Source organism: Falco rusticolus, chromosome 3 (assembly GCF_015220075.1).
Source record: "Falco rusticolus isolate bFalRus1 chromosome 3, bFalRus1.pri, whole genome shotgun sequence".
Classification (NCBI taxonomy): domain Eukaryota; kingdom Metazoa; phylum Chordata; class Aves; order Falconiformes; family Falconidae; genus Falco; species Falco rusticolus.
Window position 1 is genome coordinate 50,692,996 of NC_051189.1, and position 27,421 is coordinate 50,720,416.

General features: G+C 41.1%; 1 protein-coding gene across 11 annotated transcripts in view; it reads right to left on the reverse strand.

Annotated features, from left to right (window-relative positions):
- Positions 1-27,421, reverse strand: part of DTNA (dystrobrevin alpha) — a 234,311-nt gene that overhangs the window by 6,819 nt on the left and 200,071 nt on the right. For 10 of the 11 annotated variants that reach the window (XM_037380456.1, XM_037380454.1, XM_037380457.1 and 7 more), the window contains 8 exons: positions 24,649-24,736; positions 22,075-22,172; positions 20,613-20,726; positions 17,244-17,340; positions 11,517-11,676; positions 8,603-8,692; positions 7,923-8,091; positions 7,038-7,170 (listed from right to left, as the gene is read on the reverse strand). In XM_037380456.1, coding sequence (XP_037236353.1) covers positions 7,038-7,170; positions 7,923-8,091; positions 8,603-8,692; positions 11,517-11,676; positions 17,244-17,340; positions 20,613-20,726; positions 22,075-22,172; positions 24,649-24,736 — 949 coding nt within the window. Of the gene's footprint in view, positions 1-3,716; positions 3,764-7,037; positions 7,171-7,922; positions 8,092-8,602; positions 8,693-11,516; positions 11,677-17,243; positions 17,341-20,612; positions 20,727-22,074; positions 22,173-24,648; positions 24,737-27,421 lie in introns of all 11 variants that reach the window. The other variant, XM_037380460.1, reaches the window with a different exon arrangement.

The window sequence follows — 27,421 nt, forward strand, 5'->3', positions numbered from 1 at the left end:
CTGAAAAAACCAGTCATATTGAATAAATAATATTTTGTTAACAATGCATTCATATAAATAAATTGAGGGGATATGGAGTTTTTGTGTTTGAAAAATTTCCACCTGTTTCAATGCAAAGCATTCAGTCAGTTTTGCAATGGAAAATGTCACCCATAGCCACCCAAAGCCCCAGACCTCACAACAATTTATGCGACAAGGTTTCAAGTGAGTGAAAGGGCTTGGAGTGGGAATGGAATGGAGTCTTCAACTGAAATTAGTACACGCTTTTGTCAAGATATGGAAAATGTGATCACAGTTAAAACAGAGGACAAAACCTCTAATAAAGACTCCTCCCTGTACTCCCTCTCAGTGCATGCTTCAGGTCTGATTTTACTAGCTTTTCACACCTCCTTTTCTGTTATAATAATGCATCTAAATGAACTGGACATGACCAACTAAAATGTTGCCATGCCAGCAATAAGAAACCATTGCTTTAGAAAATCTAGGAAATTGTAGGTCTTGTGGGAACATGTCCACTGCACAAGTAGATGGCTCTTAATTGAAAATGACAACTTTTTAACCACTTCCAGAGATGGAGGCTTTCTGCTCCCATTTGCCATCCTTGGCAAAAAAAACCTGCTATCAGGAGCATAGAGGCAAAATAATGTCAAACTTGCATGTTCCCTTAATTTCAAGATCTGCCTAGAGCCCGCTGAAAACAAGCTCAAATTCACTCTGTTACGCTATTAAAAATAAAACAAGTGGTGTTAAAGTACATTTAACATAAAAAGTAAACTGAAAACATGATTAAATTATGTTTTATATATTACTGGCATCATTCGCTGTCTTGGGAAATTGTTATGCTACATGTTATTTCCAAATCAATTCTAGAGAATTTGTACATAGCGCTTTTAAAACTGCAAATGCAAATAGAATGCAAAAAGCCTTAATCAAATGACACCAACACCACTTGTCCGTGACTGATGAACGAGGAAAAGAACAAAACACTGTGGCTGGCCATCAGCAGCAGTATCACTCATTTGAAACTACAATAAACTGATCTCATTTTTCCCACCTGTTTTTTAAATAAGCACGAATGTAATACTGTTGTGAGGTAAGAAAGTATGTTGGCTTTCAACCTCATATGGCCATCTAGGGCCATACTGACTTTATTTGCATCATCACTGATTGAATAATACTGTCTTAGAAGTAAATGCAGTCGCTAAGCTTCAAGCAGGAACCCAACATAAACAGCAAAAGCACTTCAGACATTTTGACTGGTATGAACTATTTTGGATGTATTTTTCCAGTGCTATGAAATATTAGCACCAAATAAAATACACAAGATATGTAGTCTTCCATATTCGCAAGAGAGTGAATCTTGAGAAGACTAAGCCACGCTTATCTGAGTAGATGTATTTATCACAACGTACTATAATACAGAGTTTCTTCTTGTGGGCGTAGGTGAAGCGCCAAGTTCACCAGTTTTTGTTGGTAATTTCTGCAGGGCCAGGCTTTTACAACTGGTGGGAACATTTCAGTCTTTGGTGCTGGCTGAAGGGCTCCCTTGGGAGCCAAAAGCAGTTTTGCTACGGAATTAACCAGAGCACAGTGCTTTAAAAAGTTTCTTCTTGACATGGTTTCAAAAAGTTTCAGAAGCATACAGGAGAAGAGAGAGTAGCTCAGTCTCAGATCTCTGCTAACTTGAGGCAAGGATACACATTTTTAAGAAAGCTACAGGAGTATGCCTTTCCCCACATCACACTATCTTAACACCGCTTCTTAACAAAAAAGGAAACTTTAAATGGGATTGCCTGAGATTTATAATTCTAATGAAAAGGATTTTTTTCCACTTAATATTGCAAATGGTTTCTCTGAATGGTACTACCCTCTAAAGCAGGGGTCCTCACACTTTTTAACCAGGGGGCCGGCGCGCAGATGCAATGGCAGGCAGCCATCTGCGGCTGCTTGGTTTCCCCCCCAACCCCCAGCGAGGGGGGCAGGGGGGGTCTGTAAATACCAGGGGCCGGATTGAGGCCCTGGGGGGCCGTATCCGGCCCGCGGGCCGTAGTTTGAGGACCCCTGCTCTAAAGTCATAGTTATTCATAATTGTAATTAACTTTAACATTTCCACTAGATAGGTAGTTACACACACATACACTGTTGTTGAAAGCTCTATTTTCCTTCTAATGTGACCTGACCTGTAACTGACAACTGCAACAAAATAGAAGAAGAAAATTTGTTTTTCTGGTTGTCAATGTTTAGGAAACTCTACAAGGCTCATGTTTTTAACAAGGCTACCGGGAAAATGAACGTAACCTGAGGGGCAATGTTAGAAGAATTTTTATGAGCAGTTACTTGGTGTTTATAGTACTCTGTGTATCACTGTTTATTTGCTTTTCACATCCATTTATTCTGCTTTAGCTGCCAAAGACACTGAGACAGATGCTTCAGAAATACCTAACAGCTTTTAACACTGAAGACCGGCAGCTGCTTTCACAAGGTCCACACGTTAACAACCAAATTCTACTGTCATCAGAAGTTGCAAATACCTTGAACCAGGATCAAATTTTACCATTAACGTTGCCACATAAATAAGGAATTCTAGCATAAAACACGGCATACAAAATCTAGCAACACGAATTCCTGCTAAAGGTGGTGCAGGCTAGGTCACTGGTTTTGCTTATCTGAACATGACCCCGCTCCCAGCTTGAAGTGTCCATTTGATAGTTGACCTTTGGTTGCCTTTAGTTCTGGCTTTGAGGAAGAGACTCAGTTTGTGACCAGCCTGACCCCTAACTTGATTTCTCCTCCCGTTCTGGCCCTGTTACCCCATGGGTCAGTGCCACTGTAGGATGGACAGCATTGTCTCACTGCCATCTTCACAGCAGGGCACCGTACCCCCCCTGGAAGTCAGAAATGTAGAGCCCATAGCTTCAGATGATGCAAGAAGGAAATGTGTAGTCTCCAATTTCCTGGGCAAATGTTCAGAATAACAGGCTACTTCATAAAAATAGCCTTTGTCTGTGCTCCTGAAGAAAAACACAATTGCTGAACTTGGCATTAAACTCGGTGCTGCAACTGTGAGGTTGGCATGTGTGAGGAACATGACCTGATTATGGGCCAGCAGGGTATTTATAGACCTTCTTGCTGTATCTCTGAATTGCCAGACTCTAGCTAGTAGCTGAGTATGCTACACTTTGGATTGGGGCATTTTAAACTTCTACAACACATCTGAAGACACCTTTGTGGTTAAGCAGCTGGTGGATTGCTTTCTTTAATGTTTGCCTAACTCCTGTTTCACACACCAGACTAGATGTTTTCGTGTCATCAGAAATGATTTATTTCAGTTATCCTAGGAAGATGAAAGCATTCTAAGGAATTGAGCTCAGGCTTCCTGAAATTTAATTTGGTTCCTTATCTTCTGGATAAAGTTTCTCTGTACTGGGTAATGTATTTGTCATCATCCTCAGGGACAAAAAGCCCATGTTCTTACTCTTAGGGTCAACAAAGGAAGAAGATAACAAGGGTGGTGGCTTAGCAGGAATCCTCAGGACTAGGACCACATTTCAAAAAGTCCAAAATGATTTAGAGATTCCTAGGCATCCTAACACAGGTTAAAAGAAGAAAGAAAGAGCCTTGTCACATACATTCAGGCAGCACAAGGTGCACTGCAACTGAAATACACATTACGAGGATTAATTCCAAACATTCTTCTAAATTGTAGTGATACTTACTTGAGAGGAGAGAGAGAAGGATATTGCACTCAACTTTGCAAACTGACCTGCAGACAACAAAGGATAGAAAACAAGAAGATGACAAATTAAGCCAGTGAGCAGCCAGGCAGTGTATTATTCTGAAGAAAGCCATGCACAAGCGTAGAAATAAAGGGAACAATTATGGACCCAGAAAATAAACCCAATGAAAAGTGTCTTGCACAACACATCCAGCAAAAGACTGTAACAAGAACACAACGCGTAGCAGATGTGGGAGGGTAAGCACTGTTAGCATATACACTAGTGCATTAAATGTGTTGTTTTCTGGTACCAATACTTGTTATTTACAACATGCTTCCAAAAAAGAGAGAGAAAGAAGCCTCCTTTGAGTTTCTCTGTCCCAGATTTCCTTGTGCTTACTGGGTTTTCTGCTCATACTTTAATACCAATTTAGAGTTTAGCATGAAAGTCTTACTTGGAGACATGGTGACACGAAATAACAAGAGTGGGTTTTGACCAACAATCTTCCATGCTACACTACATCTACATGTTTTTTAACTGTGCTGCTTTTACACAAAGCAAGACATTTAATAACATAAAAATGGCTACCATATTGTTACTGAGGTTATCAGTTTGTAACCTTAGTAGGAGTTCATCCTGGCAGATTTTTTCAGCTGACAATTGCATTTTACGATAGCTACAGCCACCAGCTTTTTTGGCTATCCAGATGAATGCAGTGTTCATGTGAGCACAAATAGTAAAATAGTCTGTAATAAATTCCAGTGGTTTGATGCAAAATGAGAATAGTTGACCTGCCACTGTTCAGTAGGATACCTTCAACAGAACTTTCCCAATTTTCCTTTGGTTTTGCAAGTAGAAAGTTGTGTGTTTATTTTTAGAGCACTCAGTGATACTAGTAGGAAAAAGGAATAGAACAGAAAAGCAAAATACTACAAATTAACTGCATTGTGCAGAGAACAAGCCAAAGCCAAAGCACATGTTTCAGAATCAATACATGACACTATCCAACCAACTCCTAATTATCCTAGTGGCCCCTCCTAAATTAATAACTTTTCTTGCTTCCTTTTAAATTTGTTCCCTAATAGAAAGTGCATCAGCCACACTGAGAAGGACTTCTTGTGTGTTGCATGCTTTGAGTCTGTGGTCATCAACTACAAATAGCTTCTACTTACAAGTCACTACTGTCAAATCATTGCCTGAGAGGAACCGACGATCTCACGGACAGTGAAGTACATAAATAAATTTCTTTTGGAAAAATGCTATTAAACACAGCTTGTCTGGAAAGAGGACTTTCTGTTCCCTCAGTGAATACATTTTTGAAAGAAAAAAGCCTTCTTTTTTCTCTGTTGTGTCTTGTCATTGTGTCCCCCTTGCCCCCCACCCCCACTTCAAGTGGAAACAAATCTTGTAAAACCATGGGGAATGAAGTTCATCTGGGTGTAGTCTTGGCTGACCTGAATGTGAAAGAAGTTTTATTCTGACACCGATAGGGAGATTTCCTCCCTTTCTTCCGGTAATGTTGTTGGAGGGCAGCAGAAATGCCCTTTTTGACTGAAGCAAGAGTAACACCCAGTTCCATTGACCACCATGTATAATTTCTACTGCACAGTGAATGCCCTTATTTTGCAGTGCACACTCAATTTTGTGCATGTATAAAATCCCATTGTAACTTGTGACATTCACGTAACACTGTTGCCATATATTGCATTTCCATACTGTAATCAAAGTACAGTCAAATTGGTCTATTGTTCTTTCTGAAGAAAATGCAATTTTTACCAGTAATAATAACATTTATTATTTGATGCTTGACAGCTGTCACCATTGAGGTACTCCTTCTTTATAACTGACAATTATTTTCCATTACATCAGCAGTAGCTGCTCATCCTGTTCAGAAGTGTAAAGGCTCCCATTTTTGCCATTTCCTATTTTGGATAAAAAATTGTGACAAAAACCCCCATGTCACCCACTGTTGCCTTAGTAGATAGTCTGTAACAATTCTGCTCCTGTCATCATGTCGTTAAAGACATGAAATGACTTTTGTCAGGCTACCACAGGCATGTAACAGACCTAGGTAAACAACAACAACAAGATGCTCACATCAACCTCAAAACTACCTGCAACTTTGATACGAGTCAATGAACTTTTACAATGCGAAGTTATCATGGCAACTGGAGAGAAAAGAAGACCAAAACAGCAGCCATTCTTCATTAGCCTGTCATGAGCCTGTCAGTCCCAGATTCTTGTCTCTGAAGCGACTGGCAGTGGACACTACCGAAAAACTACCAGATAAAAAGGCTAGATTTTGTTAGCTCCCAGCAGTCAGCAGTTTAAAGAATTCCTGCTCCAAAGGTGCTTTTGAACCTCATTTCCATGCACCTGATCTCCCGGTACCTGCTTAATCCTTTTTTTTAGTTCATTTATACTTTTGGTCTCTGTTATGCTCTGTAGTGGTGAGTTCCAAGTTTTAATTGATTGCCATGTGGAAAAATAGTTATTTTTACTTACTTCAGCTCTGCTCCCAAATAGCTGAACTGGGTGTACCCTCCTACTGATACTACTACCAACAATACAGGAAGTAATGAATTTTGTATTAGGATGATCCAAGTCAGAATAACTTAAAAACCAGTGCATTACACCAGCTAGAAATGGAGACCATTATGCACAGGACAGAGTATCTACAGAATTCTAGCTCGCTCTGGCAAATTTGCTTTACTTAAGACTCTTAAACTTGCCCTTTGAAAACTTCCTCAGGGGTGTTTAATGACAAATCCCCAGGCTTCTCTATACTAGATGCTTGCTGAATACTTTGTCCTCTGGAATACAATTCATTTCAGACCTTTTCCTCTCCTTTCAGATTCTGACAATGACAATAATACACAGGGTGCACCTGAGCTTCAGTTCACACTGGAGAAACCATTATGAATAGTTTTCACTACTGGAGAAAAAAATCTAAATATAGCAAGAACTCAAGCTTGATACCACCAGCAGTCCTCTATGGCACAGGGGAATGAGGTCGAAGTGACTTGGTAGGCACTGGCAGAGAACAAGCTCAGAGGCAATTCTGTCCCACTGATGCTCTGGTGAGCTTAAGGACCACTGGTGTGTGCCTCAGGCAGTGTGGTCTTCCTGGACATGCACAAAGGGCAGGTGCACGCCAGCCTGTGCAAGAGAACCACAGCATGTTTTGGAATTTGGCTGCTCTAGTAACTGAGAAGAGATCATGCCTCAGGGCCCAGGACAGGCCAACAAGGGCACTGGGCAGCTATGGTGCATTGTTGTTTCTCACTTATGGAGATATATGGGCAGCTGGTGTCCTCCCACCTGGTATGCCTCATCCTGCAGCTTCTGCTTCAGGTACTCCTCCATTTTCAGCTCGTTCTCCAGCTGGCGGACAGAGTCATTCTCATAATTTTCATCTTCTGCTCTGACATAGGGGTCTGCATCTTCTGTAACCCTAAAAACAATTATAAAAAAATAGCCTCCTGAGATGAATGACATTCAGAGTCAATAAAACTTTATTGTAAGCTATGAGGAGAACGGGTTACTTTTAGTCCAAGCACATGCTCCATTAGTTAGTATTTTCCTGGCAGTGGAAAACACTTCTGCTACTTCCCCTCTCCAGTAGTCTTGGTATTGAAGAAGTAGACCAAAGGGCATATTCTGCTGAAGGCATTTTGGGGGTACAGCCCTACAGAAATGAGTAACAAACAGTTCTCAATAATATGCTACAAAGAGGTTTAAACTAAAAATAACTGGAAAGATGCCTGTTGTCCTTCTAGTAAGATTCTGGCTCTAAAATAAATTGGTTTGTTGGTCAATTGAGTTGGTCAATAAAAAGCATTCTGTCTTTTCCATTTAAAAAGTGTTTTTTTCCAGTGGGCTCCAACAGGCCCCTCAATCTGGATAAGCAGTGAGTACAGTCCTACTCGACAGGGCATACTGGGAAGCACAGCTGTCCCACAGCCTCCACACTGCCCGAGTGTACCGGACCGCATGCGAGACAGCTCACTCCTGAGGGCACCCTAAGTTCTGGCCTTTATTGTTTACAGAGCTCACTACCATCCAGCTGTGAAGCTGTCCTCACTCGGATCTAGGCATTTTTTTTGGTAATCAAATAGCTGAGAGGCAGAGAAAATATTACATGCTGCATATTGTTTTCAACAGAAACAGAATGAGATTAAGAAGGCGAATCGAGCAGGTACCCACATGTCACTGCGGATGGAGCCGGTGGCGGCAGCGCTGTGGATGTACCCAGGCTTCCGGGCATGGATCTGCGCGAGGAAAGCCTTCTCGGATGTTGGGGACGGAACAAGGTCATCAAAATGAGTCCGTCCAAATTCAGAATCCACGTTGCTTTCTGTCTCGCTCCCCACTTCTGTGAAGCAAAAGGTGACACATGGTTCCATTTGACTTTCACAAGACTAAGTATACTTGCCTATTTCTCTAAGCCTTCCTCAACCTTTCTGACTTAGAATGCCACCTTCCTCATAGTGAGTAATAGTATATTATTCCACATATACCTGCAGAGCTAATAGTTTTCTTCCTGTGGTGAGGGGCACAATAGTGAAGCTTTTGCTTATCTCAGTTACTAGGTAGGATGTTTTTATGAGGATACCACAGACTGCATTTTATAAGAGGTCTTACATGTTCTCTAGTGACTGAAATTTCTAAAGAGCAAAATCCAATGCCACACCTCTACGTTTGTGGCTTTCAGAACTGCTGTATTCCTGAAGCCTTGTTTAGGTATTTTTTTTCTAAAAGCATAAAAAGCTTTGAAGATGCGTTACACTGGTTCTTTGTTGGTTTATATTTTCTTACCTCCCATTTTTTCAAATACATGTGAAATGTCAGCGTGGTGACTATCCACTCTCACCAGCCTCACTCACCAGAATTCAGTTCTTTTACTAAAGAAGACATGGTGTTGGTGATTGAATCTGCTGCCACCAGCAAATCATTTCTCAAGTTTCGTCTTGCACCTGAAGCAAGAGACAGACAAAGCACAGTGTTACTATTCTTTATAAGACATATGTTTTCCTATTGAAAGCAGTTTTAACCCTGTTGAAAGCTGCCATTGTGATAATTCAGGGTATCAAAGTCCTTACGATGGACACGTGCAGAAGAGTTTTCTGCAGAATGGCCTCATTTACTTGTGCTGTATGCAAGAGCAGAAGCCTACCCTCATGCTTCATTTAATCACAATGCCAGATAGGTGGAGATTATTCATTGCCATCAAGCTTGCATTTGTGTGGTGACACCAGCAGACCAAGCCTGGAAGATTAAATCCAGCGTGAACTCATTTACAATGTCTGTGGGGGAGGAGGCAAGAAATGAAGTGTTTTCTCTAAGTTCCCACAGCTCTGCTTAATGACACCATTACTGCCAGGTATTTGCCAGATAATTATGGCAAATGTTGAAGAAACATACTTGAGCTCATCAAGACTGATAGGGATTTTTCTTCTCTGCTCCCTCTCAGCCTCTCCTGTAGCTCAAGGACTTTCCTGTATATTCCACAATTTACTCTCTTTCTCTCTCTCTCTTTAATAAAGGAAGCACTACTGCCTCTCTAAACAGCCCCAGGCTGCTTTTAAACTCTTTCTAATAAAGGATCTAAAAGTGCTTCCCTGCTGAACCTGGCAATATTCCCTTAACCATCAATCATGAAAGATTCTTGTGAGCTGCATGAAATACTCCTTCCCTAGGAGCAGGCTGTGGGTAAATGCATCCTTAACTTCCCCAAATCCCAAACACAGATCCTATTGTAGCTGAATAATCAATATATCCCACAGAATCTCTAATCTTCCAAACTGGATTATTCACAGAAACTGGCAAGATTTTACTGCTGTAGATTCTTTACAAGTGACTGAATGTAAAACAACACATTTTAAAAAGTTCCCCAAATCCTAAAGCGTTTTTTTAAAATATATCTATTAGCAAAGGGTTACTGGAATGTAGTTAACATCTCTCTTACGCACACACACACAATGCTCAGACAGCCACTCCCTCTCTAAAGACTTCTTGATTTTGATTCCCTGAACTATTGCAAACACTATGAAAGAGAAAAAAACCAAACAAGAGAAACCATGCTTTAACCATGGCTTGTCTGCATTACATATATATTGGCAGATCTCTGCTGGCACAGCACAGAATGGAGCCATAAAATCTCAGCCCGCTCCCTCCCTCACAAAGCTGCATGTCAGGATGTGTCAGAATAGCTGGCTTGAAATGCTTCGGGTCTGACCTTCCCACCTAGAGAATATGGTAAATAATGACATAAAGCTAGGTATTTATCAAATGCAACAGTTCTTTAAATGTGATTGCTTACCATTTTATATTACTTTTTATCTTGAACAAAACACATTTATGTACTTAAAAAGCATTTGCCTGAGGCGGCCTTAGTATTATTTATGGATATTTTATTGTGGCCACTACATTATTTCTCTTACTCTTAGCTCTGGAAGAAACAGCCCTATAACAGCATAGGGGTTAGTGGTCCACATTTTTGCCTGCCTTGATTTTCTTCACAGCAGAAAGAAGAAAAATATATCTCGCCTGTTTCTTTTGACACAGAAAATGAGATATCCAGCAACCTGTTACGCTGGGATCAGGAATTATGCCTATGTTCAACACGTGAATTGACTAGCACTTTAGTAAAAAGTTTAGTATAAAGTTTTTGATTGCATTTTCAACCTTGTCTTAAGATACACAGACAGACACAATTCCCATAAAAATCAAGGGGAAGGGTGCATGAGATGGCTGAAATGGGCTCCTGGGAACAAACACACTTCCACTGTAGCCGAGGGACTCCAGAGCTCCACTTACATTTGATTTACACTAGGGAAACAGGGATTTTATTCAAACAGAAGAACTTCAGTGATGTAAATATTTTAGGAGAGAGCAGATCAGAAAAAAAAAGGAATATTTCTTCATTTAGATGACATAGACTAATTACTTTCTTTAGTATTCAACATAATAATTTAATCTGTGGCCTTAGAAATTCAAAATAGTTTAAAATTTATTGTTACTTGACAAAAGAGTGGAAAGAGGAGTGAGAAACATGGTGCAGCCTGCGGCAGTTTTCTGGAGATGCAAAGGAAGGGTTCACCTAGACTTCCAGACTCCATTCCTGTCCAGTCTAGCTGGAGCCTTCTCAAAGGCCCAAAGCCAAAAGACAAGGGACAACAGTCACAGGTTGCATCAAGGGATGTTCCTTGTCCACATACAAGGACAAAAAATTTACACAGTGAGCATGGCCAAAGAGCGGAACAGAGGGTGTGGAAAACGTGTGCTAGGACCTATCCAGAACTCAACTGGTTCAGGTCCCGAGCAGTCTGATCTCACTCTGAAGCCCTCTTTCTTGGAGCATGAGGACATGGGGACTTACAAGAGCCCTTTCCACCTGAAGTAATTCTATGATTGTATCATCTATTCCTAGCAAAGTCTTTACTTAAAACCAAACACACTGACAATGCCTTGCTGAAGTCAATAGCAATTCTTCTCCTGGTTAACAGAGCACTGGTAATTGGTCTGACCATTCTGCATCAAAATTCCCTCTTACCACCACAAAATCCATTAACTGGCATCACTGTCCAGTTTCTGCTTACCTGCTCCCTTTGACGGCAAAGGCTGATGGCTGACAAAGTTGATTCTCAATGGCAAAACACAGTTGTTGCAGAGCTGGGGATTTTTTTCGTTTTGTTTCATTGCATGCAACTCAGAAGTTCATTTAGTTGTTAACCATGAGAAATAACGATTCTTCAAACAGTCTCTGAGTACCTCAGACCAGCTGTTAATGAGACTTACTTTGTGCAAAGGCTTCCTGCACATCTCCACCCACTCCGGTCAGAGAATCCTGAGGTGCGTGGGTTGGGGTGGAGCAGGCAGAGGCAGACCTGATGGGCATTGGAATCGGTCGACTGATAGTGTGGCTGGGTGAGGAACGTGGGGAGCCTGCCCCTTGGGTCTGAAAAACAATCACAAGGGGTTAAACAGGTCTCCGCAAGACTCCTGCCTGCTGTCCTTGCCACCCATCCCTCAGCTTAAAGGCACCATGCTGTTCGTAGATCAGTTGGGTAATGTTAATTTTGCTAAAAGAAATATACTGAAGTCAGTTGTTAGCAGACAGCAACACTTCCGTGTAGAAAAACAGTAAGTAGGAAAATATGAGTCAAAGTCTGACTTCCTTTAAGCATGGGAAAATGTCAGGCAGCTACATTAAAAAAAAAATCCAAGTTAATAAACACCAAAGTACAGTCCTTCTCTCTGCCCTCTTTGCTCTCTCAATCCCCCCGTTCGCATATGTGTGTGATAAAACACAACCCACTCAGGGTGTGAAAAGGGGAAAGATGCTGGCACTGACATGGCTTTCAGCCTGGGCAAGGGACCGAAACAGCCCCTTTCATCAGAGAGCTGCTGTGAGAGCTGAGCACAGCCCTGCCCTCTGCCTCCCTGCAGGAGTTCACAGTACATGCAACCTCTCAGTCACATAAAGTCTGACATTGACAATAAATAATACAGCTTTCTCCTTTTTATTCGAAGCTAGAGAACTATTTTAAGGCGCTATTAAATCATACACTATTAAATTGTTCGCTCTACAGGATATACTCAGGCACTCCCAAAACACTGTGGGGATAGGGCAATATAAATTCCTGCTCTGGGTTCAGCTGCTGGAAGTGAAAACGTTTTAACACTAGACATATAAAATGTCATGCTGTTGGCACCTCACAGTTAGTATCATTTAGCTGAAATTCAAGCAGACTTTACAAAACGGCAATTTTTACAAACGCAGCTGGGTGACTGGTACCAAGAGACACAGTGTCCTTTTCATCCACTGTTTCAAAACCCCTGGGAACATGCATCCACCTAAGGAAAAACAAATGCTAGGGCCCACACCAAACTGCACATGGCTTTCGACTGAAAACCTGTGTTTCATAGATGCCAAGGATGCAGATGGCTTGAGTGCTGTTAAAGAGGAACTGCAACACATACCCCTGGCTGTTTACAGCAGAAAGCAACCTGAGGGCTGGTGTTTCCCTCACCCTGGCTTTATTTTGAGAATTCAGGAGGATTTCTTAATTCTTCCCGCGGCATTTATTTTGACTTCTGTAGTGGCTGCCACTGCAGCCCTGATAGAGTTTGGCAAATATGTTGTAAAAAAGACAACAGCTGCCCATTGCAGGAGGAATGCAGCGTTGCCCTTGAGAATTTTATAAATTCCTGCCCTGGACCATAAATAATGTATCAGAATACTAAGCTATTTGTTCTTTTCTCCTATCACCCCTTTCTAAGAGACATTATCACCAGAGAGACATCAAGGGCAAATTAGGTTTATGAGGCACATTACTGATAGGAGAACTGAGCATTTAATACTTATAATTTCTTTAATGATCGGTTTTAGAACATTTAAATGATGGATGAAAGGGAAGTTGAATATATAAAGGCCAGATGCTCTCCTGTTTCTGGAATCGTCTGTACCCACTCCAGCAAAAATGCAGATCTCTAGTCCTCCAGAGGCAGGGCACAGAGCAACCTGGAGATGTTTCAGGGTCCTTGGAGTTTGCACCCCCTGCACATCAGGCAGGGGATCTGGGATCTCCAGCTATCTCCTTTCATGGGGCACATTTTATCCTCTGTGAAAAAAATTTCCAAAAGGGTTTCTGGTTCCCAGCTCCCTCTTTCGCTTGCCCTTTTTGCTCAGCTCCTCTCTGCCTTTGATCTCGGTTCTGGGGAACACCAACAACAGTGGGAACTTTCAGAGAAGATGGGGGAAAAAATGGACAAAATTTGCTTCCTACAGTCAAGTCACATTCAAGGAATAAACTTGAGAATATGCATTTTATTTACTATAAATAACAGATGCCTGCCAGTACTTCTTCACTGGAATTTTCCCACCAGAGAAATGTAAAAGCTGCTGCACACCAGCGCTCACCCTTGCGCCTGCTTTGCAGCTATGACCGAGATCTTGTGTTTCTGATAAACAGTACTTTCTTATCTGTAGCTTTCAGTGTTGGAACGAACGGTTTGGGAAGCACAGGGAGATGAAACATTTGGAGTCCCTTGCCCAGTAAAAAACTCTCTCTTTACACTATTTGGGCAGTACCAGACAGAACTGATGAACAGCAAGTTGAAATGGGAGGGTATTAGGGAATGCCTGATATCAGAGAGGTGAAAACTTGAATTCTATTTTATTCATCAAGATCCACCTCAGCCCAGGTTTGTGGGAATGGAGTGCTATTAGGTTAGGGGTTATCAGGAGAAACGTGGTTTTCACAGGCTAGAGACAATGGCCTGAAACCTGCTATGATCATCAGCAGTGACTTTTCAGTAATCTCAGCAAAGACACAGAGCACCGAATTGCTCCCAGACCTCGGCAGCCTCCCAGCTGAGGACCAAGGTGTGCTGAGACAGGAGCTACCACAGCTACGCGGATGGCTTCAGCTTTTATGTCTGATAGCTTGGTTATGTCTGATGATAGCTTGGTTGCAGCTATCAATGTTCTGGTGCCTTTTAGGAAAACTTCTATGTGTTTTATTTAGTTCACCATGCCCAACCAACCTGCTACGGATTTTAAGTTAACCCTTGCTAGGCAGGAAAAGATTTCCCACTATCAAGTGTCACACATACTTAGGAGAGAAAGCTTGAAATGAAAACTGGCTTTACAGGCACTTCAAGCGCATTGCGCCCCCTGCTGGAACTGAGCTGGGATGACACACGGGGAAAGCCCATCTCGCCGCCTCAAGTGACACAGACGTGAAGAACTCATTATCCTTTCTCAAGGAAGGGCAGCCGAGAAAGATGAAGTTCATACGCATTAGGTAAATTGCCAGGCTGCTCACTCCAGTTGAATTCCTCCAGAAATTAATTTAATCCTGTTTCTCTCAACAGATCATGAAATGGCATAGTGTAATGGGGATCGTTTAATAGAAATTGTGAGAGTAATTCCTTAGTGTCACCACCTGGTATTCAGTGAGGTTATTACTCTTGGAAGAAAAAAATCGTATCTCCTAACAGCCTGAAAATGTGCTTTGACTTATACTGTCCAGTGAACATTTTATATGATAGGGAAACTCTCGTCACATCAGAAACTTCCTCTTTTGCGAATGGAAGATCTTTTAATACTGCAGAATCAAAAAGGACAGCCCTTACATGGAGCCAATGTTTGGTCAGATTTATTTTTTTGTATGTGACAGACTGATGCTTTACAAAGATTAGGCACAATGTTAGTTTTATGAAAGTGAGGACTACCTACAGACTCCATATGCTCTACCATAGACAGAACACATCAGACTTGTGACCGTACTTCTGCTGATGAAAGCAAGAGGCAGCGTGTTTTGTTGAAATGAGACATTTTTATTGGACTCATAAATCAGACTGCTGTCTGGAAAGTGCTTTTTTTTAGTCTAAGATCTATTTCAATACTAAAAAGCATCAAACCAATTAAATCTTCTAAAATTTACCACTAGTAATACAAACACTTGCCCGTTTTGATCTAGGTTGCAGATGCTGTTCAGAAACTGTGTTATTTTCCTGAAGACTCATAGGACTGTTAGCATTAGTGCCAACTTTAAAAGATGTGCACACAATGCCCTGACTTCTTCTGGATAAAGTGGGATTTCAAACTCATTGCTCTGGTCTAATTTAAACATTTCTCTTAGTTCCAGAATTCTCATTACATTTTCAAAATGTTATCTATAGTAGAAGTGTTCTTAAATGCATATTCTAGGTTGGTTTCACTACATTTGGGTGGTGATTTCCATATCTTAGGTGTTTTTATTTAGAGGACTGAAAAAAAGATCGAGACTCCTTCTAGCCATGACTTGCTTTCTAGAGGGCTAAGATGTTTTAATTGTGAAAATTACTCCAAGATACTTGAAAATAATGTGTAAAAGAATTGCAAAATATTAATTTTGGTCAAAAGAACATGCACACATTTCAAGCAAAGGAAGTAAATCACAGGAACACAAACACATTTAGGAATTAGTGAGGCCTACAATAAGGAGGTAACTTACTACCTGTTTCAATTCTTCTTCCTAAAGAAAAAGAGGATCAGCACATGAGATTAGCTAGGATGTAAGTGAAGAACAGAAAATAAAGCCAAATTTGGAGTGCAGGGTTAAAGGTACTGTTGAGATAGTTGAAGGTATGTGACCAGGTTACAGTCCCACCTCTGCACGCTTTGAAACACCAGAATAGCGCAAAGTGTGCAGAAAGCTACTACCATTTCCTACCCCAAATTCTCTTTGTCCAGGCAGTGCAATAGCAGGCTGACCTGACTGCTAGTTGTAGCACTGCAACATTTTATAGGTAGAGAGAAAAGTACCCTGTCTACTTCCAGCTCCCCAAAATCTGTTGGCTACTTGGTGGGCTCTGCTGCTCAGGTGCCACCAATTCCAGCACTGTAGCTGCAGAAGGCTGTGCCTGAGGAGATGCAAATGACATAAGGGGTCAAACTCATCCTTTGATGCAAATACATGTTGCTAAATGTATTTCATTGAAATTCTTTCTGCTCTTATCAGAGCCATATTCAACCTAAGCTGCTCTAAATTTCAATGCACTCATTTTATCTGGCATGGCCAACAATAAAACGGACTTTTACGTTATTCAGAGCACTTTCTTCCAATGTGAATTTCTGACATCATCTGTCCTGAGGCACAACAGGTAAAATAGGGCTGGACTTTGCAAAAAAACCCCACAATTTCCATCTTACCCTAGTCTGTCTTAAAAATGCACATGCTTTCTGATACCTTCATTTTTAACTGAGATCCTTTCTTGAGGCATTTCATCTGTTTAACAAGGGTTTGCTTCTGTTTTTATGAAAATGACCAAGTGTTGGTGGGGAGGCATCTCTGAGATCAGAGAGTTAGATCCGCTTGTCAAATGGCATGTCTGACAGAACTAACAACTGAATGGGCAAAGTTAAAGGAACTAGCAAAAGTAATTCTATACTTTCAGCTGGAGTAGGTAATAGTGTATGGTGCTGAGTTGCTTTTCTCGGTTATTAGTTAACTCATTTTATGTGTTGCTTTGTTTCTTTTCTTACTTTTTTATTATTATTATTTGATGTTCTCAACAGAGGAAACCCTAAAACCACCTGAAACTGGACCACAAAATATTTTGTGTTTGGACATTGTCAGATGGCTGATCCAGAGATTGCTACCCTGAAAACCAGAGATGCTGCTGAATCCTTCTACAAAAGAACAAAAACAGGACTGTAACGCATCACACTGCGGTATTATTTAAAGGATTGTATTAATTCTTCGATAGTTTAGAGCTTGTCTCTGATGTTCCATCTACTTAGCAGTAGATTACACTGATGATGCAGTGCTACTACAGGAACAACATCATCTGAGCATCATCTGAAACCCCTGAACTGAAAGACCAAGGCAAAAAATAAAAAGGGAAGGAAAGAAAGCCAGATTTTATGGGTGGAAATAGTCAAGTTCTGCAGAATTCTGTGGTCATATCTCCTCCCTCTACTCTCTTGTTTCACTCTGCCTGTTCTCCTTGGTAGTATCAGGTGGAGCTCCTTACCTTCAGCAGTTTCATGAGGCCTTCTAACTGAACCATAAGCTCCCGCCGGCTTTCCTGGAGAGCTGACATCCTCTGTTCCAGCTCATCCTTCCGCTGTCTGAGAAACAAGCAGATCCGATCAGAGCTGACCCCTCACACCGTCAGGAGCTTTTAGCTGCATTGTTTCCCCAGCCCAGCTATGAGGTATATGCCTATAGACCGCAGGAAAGCAAACACACTGCATGAATTCAGTATAGTGCTTAGAAATGGCGCTAGATGAAAGCTAGGGAGTTCCCTCAACCCGAGAATATTCATGGGACTGAATACAGTGATTAGGAAAAAGACAGACACTAACACACACTGTTCTCGAAAGAACAAAAGAGGTTCAAACAAATTTGTGTTATATTCCCTTGTGGGGATACCTGGTAATCTTTGTCTTCAGATGTCTCTAGTCAATAAGCTCACTAGCTGTCAGGAGAAATTAAAGCCATGCCCTGCAGGCCAGGAAATTACAGCAGGGGCACTAAACACAGCGAGATGTGACAGAAACTAAGAGAGTTCAGAAATTCAGCCAGAAAACCACAGCAATCTGCTTTTGTTTCTATTTTTTTCTGAAAGCGAGAGTAAGACCATCACATAGTGGAGATATAACTGCTTGAAAATAGCTCTTGGAACTCGGAGTCCAGTGCTGGTCCTGTGACAGTGTGGAGACCGAGCCACTCCAAGTGTGACAGCCAGCTTGTGCCCACATAAATGGGAACAGCTTTGCTTCTGCACAGCTCCACTGCACGGGGTGGGGGTTCAGCACTTGCACATGTTCGATCACTAAATTGTGTAAGAAGTCCCTGCATAAACACAAAATAAAATTGTTGCCTCCTGGAAGCTATGATGCAATTAACAACATTACTGCTGAAAAATATACATATTAGGTATGTTTTATTCACTACTGTGTTGCAGATAACATAAAACCACTATGTTGTTAGCCTTGTACTACCTACAACATATGACAATTTCCTCCTAAATGGAAAAGCGTCAGAGCCAACAAGACTAAGTACATTTCCTGATTTAGGGAAATATGAAACCCTGATTTTGAGCCTTTTCTGTAAGAGAGCGGTTACCGATATAAGCAACACTGACTTCTACAGGATTTCTCATGTGTGCTCGCTCTCACCTGTGTAATGGGATCATACAGTAACGCTGCCAGGTTGTATTTACTCTTCTGGAGGATTAATCTGTTCTCTGCTAAAAACTGCCTGTGCTGGCTTTTCTTTTCCAGGCATGTAATGGTTGGAAATGCTATGAACTGTACAAAGCAAAGGCAATTGAGTTTAAGAAACTGCTTATAAAAATAAGATACACTATCCATGTAATTCAAAGTGGCAGGTCCTAGCACAGACCTCTGCTGGATTTTAGATTCTTTCTGCGGGGAGAGAGATCTAAGCAGCATGCAATGTACAGACGGCTCCTCTGACTTTTTTCTCCTGCTGTACTCCAGAGCAAGTTCCTGGAAGTAATGGGCTCTCCAGCCTGTCTCCAAGACAGCACTGGAAAGGAATGCTGTGTTCAGAACCACATTTCAGCAAGTCTGCAACACTACAGCAGCTAGTAAAAGATGCTGGGACAAGTAGCCACAACATTTACAGATTCCAGCACTTTTTAATATTATATGAACTAATTTGCCCTAATCGATTCAAGCCCCCAAAATCTGTGGGGTAACAGATGTAAATCAGTGCTGCTGCTCCGAGTCCTGCTGTTTTACACATTACAAGAACGGCCTTGTGACATCTTAAGTATCTAGGAAGTGTTGAAATTCCAAAGTAAATCAAAGCCTATATTTTGCCTTTCAAATGGTGAACATTTTAGAAGGTATGCAAAGCAGTACAGACCCACAGATTAAAAGTTATTTTCTGACTCTGACAGAATCTGAATTAAATCAGAAAAGGTATCGTAATTGAGGAACTCAGCATCACTGCCCTAGGGACATCCCATGTCAGGAAATTCAAAAAAGGATATTATGCTTTTAATATGTGTAGCAGAACCAGAAAGAGGGAAAAATTAAGTAGTCAGTTCGCTAACACTGTCCAATATGATTTTTTTTTTAAGGATAATGAATTTTATTTGTCAACTACTTAGAAAGCTGATCTCCTAAACCTGCTTAGAACAGACTTCAGGCTTGATGCACAGGAGTTACATTACTGGTGTATTTTATGTAGAGTACACATTTTCATCACAGTTTCATATGTCTCACAGAATGTTACTAGCCTGTAGGTATCTAGAAGTAATTACACACTAAAGTCACTCATAGAAATGAAGAAGCTAATTTGTCTTCAGATTGGAAAGCAAATGTAATTATTTGTGAAACAGAAAAATATTTTAGTGTGGAAAACTCAATAATAAAACTATACAGTATTTGTAAAGAACAAATTTAGCACAATTTCTTACAGTAACTTCCTTTGGTTATGAATCAGACCACTAAAATGTTACTTGTGTGAGAAGCAGCTAAGTGGCCAAAAACATTCTTTAGTCTTCTCATAAGAGAATGGCTCTATGGGGGTGGGGAAAAAATCTAGCATTGATTAACTAGAAAGAAAGTGTTTACACTCTATTCTCTATTCATGTGAAGTGTTTTAAACAGTTCTTATTGGATTCTCTGTCTGGCTCTCATAAAACCAAACAGGAACTTCAGGACTTGCAGGGAGCCTAAGGATCTGGGCCAATGACAATTGTACCTCTTCAATGTGAGATACATGGCAATTAGTAAATCCACGTAGAGCATCCTAATTAACATGTGGACACATCCATGTCGATGTTTTTAGCTGGGTGGGATAATTGAGAAATGATCCTCTAAATCTTCAGCTACTTCTGACTTTCCACGTGACAAGGAGGTTCGTTCCACAGCCTGGTTTCGCAGGGTGAAGGGAACTGACCTCTCCTTGGAGTTCAACACATGGGGGAAATTTCCAAAAATTAATGTCTAAATTTGGCTGCATTTTCATGTGGCTCTGTATTTACTTTAGCAAAAATGAGAAGTCTTTGTAGAAGCATTTGTTCTGACAGAACTTTTTTCCCCATATAATTAATGGCATTTGGACAGGGCTGTAGAGACCTATTCCAAATGACCTAAAGGCTTAACTCTGCAAACACTAATGCAAATGCTTAATTTAATGTAGATGAGTAATATGTGAGATTCCTCATGCACGCTGTTTAAAGCATAGGCTTAATTACTTCTAGGACTACAGCCTGCACCGAAAATGGAGAAAAAATACACATTGTGTTCTTTACTTAAAAAAGCCCCCCAAACTGTAAGCCAGGCTGACCTCTTATTTCTTCTCTCGCTGAGAATGACTGGCTGGGCTGTCATGGCTGGAGGTTTTATCACTGCGGACTTACCTCAGGAGCCGGAGCTCTGCAAGGAGAGTGGGATTTTGTTGTGCCTTCTCTGGTGTGGGCTGAGATGCTTGCTCATGTTCAAGTCGCAGCCTCTGGATCTCCTGTAGGATTTCCCTTGGGGAGGAGAATAAGCAGAAGACTGTAAGTCAATAATTTTCCACACAACCAGCTCACTGGATCTTGCAAGAGGAGAAAAAGTATGATTGTATGTAGCTCTTCATCAACGTAGATATAATTGGCTCCAGCCAACAAAAGAAGCCCTCAGCAATGGGAGAGGGCTCTGGGTATTTTTTAAATACACTTTTAAGATTTCATCATAAAGGGAAATATTTCTTCATGACCCCTCAAAATCAGAGGTAGATATGAAATAGCTCTATGCTTACTTAAATTGCTCCCTTCTAATTCTTTCCCATGAACATTTCAAGCACTGCATGAACTTCACAAAACTGAAAATAACCTATCTGGCCCTTCCTGAGTATCAGAGAAAATGTTTAGCACTTCAAAAATACTTCTAGTGTAAGCAGAGATGTGAAAGCGGTCAACAATTCACGAAGAAGGACTTTCAATAGGACTTGTTACGACTGGCTTGCCAGACCTGGAGCGGTCTCAAAAGGCTAATACAAAGCTTCGCAGCAGAAGGTTGAAACCTTTGTGAATTGAATCTCTTCTTTGCAATGTGCTGGATAGCAGACGGTCAGGAGGCAGGCCTCAAACTATGAAAGACAAATCGAGGCTGGAGCTGGTGGCTCATCACATGGTGACAGAAGGCAGTGCCGAGTTTGGAATAGGAAACCATCTGGTCTGGTCTGGCCTCTGTTTTACAGTCCGGCAGTAAAAGCAGACTTCTGCTGCCATACATTTCATGGCATCAGGCAGTCTGATACCCAGGGCCAGAGTCTCTGCTGCTGACAAATGGGCATCACTCCTTTTTGGGGCTGGCGAGCCCATTTCTCCTTGACACTCTCGGTCACATCCGTACCTGGAGTCTCATTTGATCAGCAGCCTAACTTGCTGCTAATCTTTCTGCAAACCTTTCCCAGGCAGAAGTAGTTCTGGTGAGCTTTAATCACTTTTTTAATAAATAAAAGCAGGGGAGCATAACATTGCCAGTGTGACTGATCCTTTTATTATTTCATGTTACAGTGCTACAGAGGATCCAACTGAAAGTTAATCTGGTTTTGAAAGAGAACAGGCTTTTTTTTTTTAACTCTTAACAAACAGTAAAGTATCAATGATTATATCATGTCATTGAACAGTACACTCATTAAAAGAGAGTGGCTATGGATTTCAAAGCCTTTGTCATACTCTGTGGACCTTTCTGTGCCGTGTGCTTTTTGTAGGGGGAGGTGTATGTGCATGTATAATGAGCACATTGCACAGAAGTAGGTGGTAAAAAATGTTAAGAAACAAACGTACATAATATATGGGACTGAACAAAACCAGGTACTTTGTGGATGCTTACCGGTTTTTATTTTCCAGCTCTGCAATCAGCTGCCTTTGTTGCTTGTTTGCATCAATGGTGAAAGAGATATCTGATGCCCCTCTCTGCTGACCCTGCTGCTGTTGTACAAAAGAGAAGGCTGCATTGAAGGAGGATTAGCCAGCATGCACCCATGAGCTCAACACAGATATGTACTGTGAAATCTGCTTACAGAAAATGAGTACGAGGCTTGACTACACTGAAAAAAGAGCATACATGTTGAGTTCAAACTGGTATGGCTCCATTGCTAGTAAAAGCAGGGTATGTGCTACAGTAAATAAGACTCAGTGTTTGCAATCCTGTCATTCATTGCTTCTTCAAGGAGCTTCCTCTGAACCAAACGCAAAAGGCAACAGCACTGCTGCAGGCAGTTGCTGTAATATGGCTCTTAATTTTGATACCAAAAAGAGGAATACACTGAAGCAAAAATCAGCAATGCCAAAAAGAAGGGGAAGTGTTTCCAGTGCAGTGATGCTTTGATGCTTCATTCTCTTGAAAGTACGGTTTACTTCCAGTTTGAAAGCTGTACTCAGTTTTCAGTCTGGCTGTGTGGCCCATTTGGCCAAATTTTCCTATACACTCTGATGATACTTCAGAAAACCTCTTTCCCCACTCCTTCAGGTGCAACAGAACCTTTTTTCCCCAATAACATGAGGTGGGGATTAAACTATTTCTTATTAAACTAGGCAGTGCTCGCAGCTTCGTTGGACTATGCTCTTTTTTCATATTCATCAGCAATAACCAAGTATTTTTCCTTGTACACACTCCTGTATTTCAGTACTGTACTGATGACAACACAGAACAAGACATTTAAAGGTTCACAGCAAAGACACCCATGTAGTTCTAACTCCAACCTGAAAGAATCACATTAAAAAATACTCTGCTGAGTTACTGCTGTGATCTGAGTGTTTCTCACTGTAAAAGCCCTGTGAAGAGTAACTCTGGAGCCTCATTTTAGCTGATGCCAGGCACCTCTTCCTCCAGAGGCTGGACCCTCAAAAAGGGTGAAGATACATCTCAGTGCCAACCTTCGTCAGCACTGTCTATGGGGAAAGGACAGCACCTTACACCTGCATTCACTATTTCTTCTGCTACGGCTACCTTTTCCCATTTAACACTCCAACCATGGCGAAGCAGAGCAGTGTGTAAAGAAGAACTGATACACGCTGGTGGATGTCATGACTGATACAGGGGAAACGAGGGATCTTTATCCTGAATGCCCAGTATTATTAATACATTTTGTTCCTTAAAAAACAGAATGACCATGAGCAAAGCTCTGAAAATTTCCACTGCACTTCTAATGTGGTGCCACTTGTGTGGCCCGAAAGATTTCTGTATACAGAAACCTTCCCTTTTCCATCTCTTTTGTTCAAATAGCACAGGTGGATGACAACGAGAAAGTATTTCCCTTCAAACCACCTCTATTTAAAAGCTACTTAAATATTGTTTCCTAAGTTTTCCCCCATATCACAGACACGTTATATACAACTGATTTCTACCCGTTTCTACCCAGAGACATTATTAATGGGAAAACTTGTTCCCATAAAGAATTACCATCCTTCAGAAACAGGACCATCACCTACAGGTTGCCTGAAATTTGAAACAGTGTCACACTTCTGGAAGGGATTGATTTGGGCTGGGCTGGCAGACCAGGAACACCCCTCTTTGCCCCTGCAGCTGCAGGTAGGGCGAAATCCTCCGGGACAGATGGCTGCACGGGGGTAGCAGGTTCATCTTCACTGCCTTTGCTCGGGAGGAACGTGACTCAATGTTTTTATATGAAGACTGGTGCCTGATTTCACCCTTTCAATTGACCCCGCAGCGTAAATCTCAGTGTGAAAATATGTTTCCAGGCACTCTGGACTGCCTGCTTTTCACTTAACCATCATTTATGGTTCTATCAAATGTGCTGAGATGGAAAAAAGACGTAACTAGGCTGACCTTATTTGTGCCATTTAAGATTTTATATACTTTGATTAGGTTCCTGTTTCACTCTCTCTTGTTCCTGAATGTAGTTAGTGAGGTTTTAGCCTGTCATCACCTTCTGTCTTGGGATACACAGAACAGAATAATCATTGCTCTGAAATGAAAATGGGAGCCAGGGCTAATGCAGGGGGTCATTACAGTCATCCTGCTGAAGACCATTTTTTTAAAATCCTCAGCACTTAGGGCCCTAGTGGCCATCATATTTGAACTAAAGAGTAAAATGGATTCACCACCCCATTTTCCCACTGCAGTAAATCATTAACCTTTAACCAAAGCTGGTCCAGACAGTATTTTTTAGTCTTTCCCAGGTTCAAGATGTCAGATTCCCTTTGCTGTAATTGTTTAAATACCCTTGCATTAGTATATAGATTATATGCATTAGTATGTGGATTCTTTGGTTTAAATGGACTGCTTAAAACTGTTATTGCTAAAGCGTAACAGCATCTGATGAAAAGGATAGGGAAAAATAATCCATTAATCATTAAGACTGTCAGATGTAATTTCCCTGATCTTGCCAAGCCCCTGGAACATGACAGAAGGAAAGTACCTTCCTTTAATTAAAACACTTACTGATGAAGAAGTTTCTGCTGCCAGCCTTGCTGCATACCTGGCGATCAGCTTATGTTCTTCATCCAGGCGACTTGCACTGTCAAGCACGCTGCTCAGGGTTGGAGGGGAAGGAGGGCAGACATGTTAATACACGGTAAAAATGACCATTGCTCTGTCACATTGTCAACTCACACACCCTTGTTACAGAATTTAGAAGCAAAATGTTGACAAATCAACAATGGCAAATGTTAATTGAGCAAAGGAGCAAAGTGAGAGGGTAATTTCCCTGGAATGATCAGCTCTAGGGGCCAGGCAGCACCTTCCCTTAGGGGGAAACAGCAGTGGTCTGCAACCCCTGGCCAAGGCTGTGCAAGATGCAACTTGCAGGCTACTCTGTCCAAACAGGGGTGGTTAAGACCACCAGTCAGCATTTGTTTTTACTTCTCAGCCTTGTCATATCACCTAGAAGAGTGATTACTTTTTGGACAATGGATTGGTGGGAAGCTCAGTGTTTGCTCAGAAAAATTTCAGAAGCTTTGTCAGACTTGCAACAGAAAACAGTACTTAGGACAGTTTTGCAGGGCACTTACCAAGGCCTCACGGACCACAGTCTGGAACCACTGATCTGGGAATTTACAGCTGGACTTTCTCTTTTATTCTTGGTTTCTTGGTATTTGGGAGTAAGATTTCCGAGAATCACATAATGGTGATGAGAAAGCATAAGAACTAAACAGCAAATATGCTGAATTCCTTTAAAATATTGCAACTTATTATTATATATCACCACTGATTCCAGACTTGGTCTCACTTTAACTTGGAGTCAACGCCTGCTGCCAGGGTGCAGGAGTCTACCAGTGACAACTATGAAGAGCTTTGGTCACATGTGCAGGATCTCCATAAAAATCACTCAAAAAGCATAAGAACTAGAGTAAACTCCTTTAAAATACTGCACCTTATTACTTCCCCCTCACCCCCACTCCCAGACTATCAAAGGCAAATATTTCTCTTGGGTTAATCCCTTGCCAGCTGTCCTTACTTTAAATGGAGGCTATTACTTAGATGACCAGGAAAAGGGCAATATAGTAAGAACCTTTACTATTTCTAAGCATTTAGAAGTTTGCAGAGAACCATCAAAACTAACAAACTGTCAAAAAATGAAATCTGAAGAGGACTTAGCTGACCCTGGATAATCCTGGGATTTGGAAACCTACACTGTGTAAGTTTTAGTACATATACAAGGAAAAATGAAGCTCCTAAGAGGTGAGAAGACTGTTTTGCTGCGTGGAATACAAGACAGCCTGCAAACCATCCCAGACAGAGGTAAGTCTGACCTCTTTTTTTATGCCTTGGCAACTGTCTGTGTGATGTTTTGGCAGAAGGGAGACAGGCAAACACTGCCCTACCGATGGGCTCTTCAGGGCATGCAACTGGTTGCTGGTGAATGAGCTTCACGTTTCAAAAGAATGTGCAAACAAGGGTTATTTTGTGGGCATCATATTCTGATTTTTGTTAGAAATTATATCTTGAACTTGAAAAGCCTTCCAGATGAAAATGGCCCTTGTGCAATAAGTTCTGCTTTTGAAGAATTGGCATCTTTAAAAGGAAAAGGAAGTATTTCTCCAAAATTTCTCCGTGCGTTCATACCCCCAGGTTCCTCAGGGAGCTACAATGTGCATCATTTGGTTGGCTTGATTAAGTCCACTGGGATTTTAAAGTTATGTTTGAACGATGAGTAGTGGTTGATATCCATTAAACTAAAGCTGGGAGTCATGTGGATTTGTTATGGCTTGCTGAAGTAAAGGAAAAGAGACAAACATCATCTTTTTCTCATTCTGACAATAACCTGAGAGACCACAAACATGAAGTTTAGAAAACCAGTAAAGCTATGAAAAGTCAGACCCAGAGGGGTTCTGTGTAAGCTAAGTTTATGCTGCAGACTGCACACAAGACTTCGGGTGGCAGATGAGCACTGACTGTTTGGTGTTGGTGATGTTTAATTTATTTTTTTACATATATAGCTTAACTCTATGCTTACTCAGATTCTTGTGGGATAACTGATTTACTTTCTCAAAAGACCCAAGCTAAAGGTTATTTTTCTAAATTTACACAGTTCTGCTTCTTACATACTCATGCTTACTGTCCTGATATGTCATCCAGAGAAGGAAAGAGCAAGCAACTCTTGCAGACACATGAAATTATGCAAACCAGGTAATAAGGGTTACTTTCATGACAGTATAATTAATTTTTAATTTTTCCATAAGGACTAAACCATCATGTCCTAACAGATGGCTGTGAAAACAGAAGGCATTCAGCATCAATTCTCCTCTTTACAGCAGTGTGCAACCATATTATCCACCCTGGAAAAATAATGGATTATGGTTTCACTTGTTGGCATAACACAATCTGCAACGCAGTTCTGAAATGTGAATTAACCCCTGAGACAATGGCTTTAATGAATGAACCAAGCCACTGCAGCTTTTTGATTCTTACTTGCTATTTAATGTCTTTGATATATATTTGTGTGTAGGTGGATGTCATAAAATAACAGGTAGCAGCACGTCAAATTTGGTCTATGAATGCCACAAATGACTAGCCACAAAGCTGTGTAAATTAAATTTCAATGGATGAGATAAATTTAGTTCTGAAATGTACCTGTTCTATGTGATCATTAAGCACAGAGGTATGCACAGCAGCATTAACCTTGACTGCCAAGACTTTTATGTCTCAGAGTTCTGATTTGCCGTAATTCACTTTTGTTTTACTTCAGCAACTTCATGGACAATGATACAGTGAA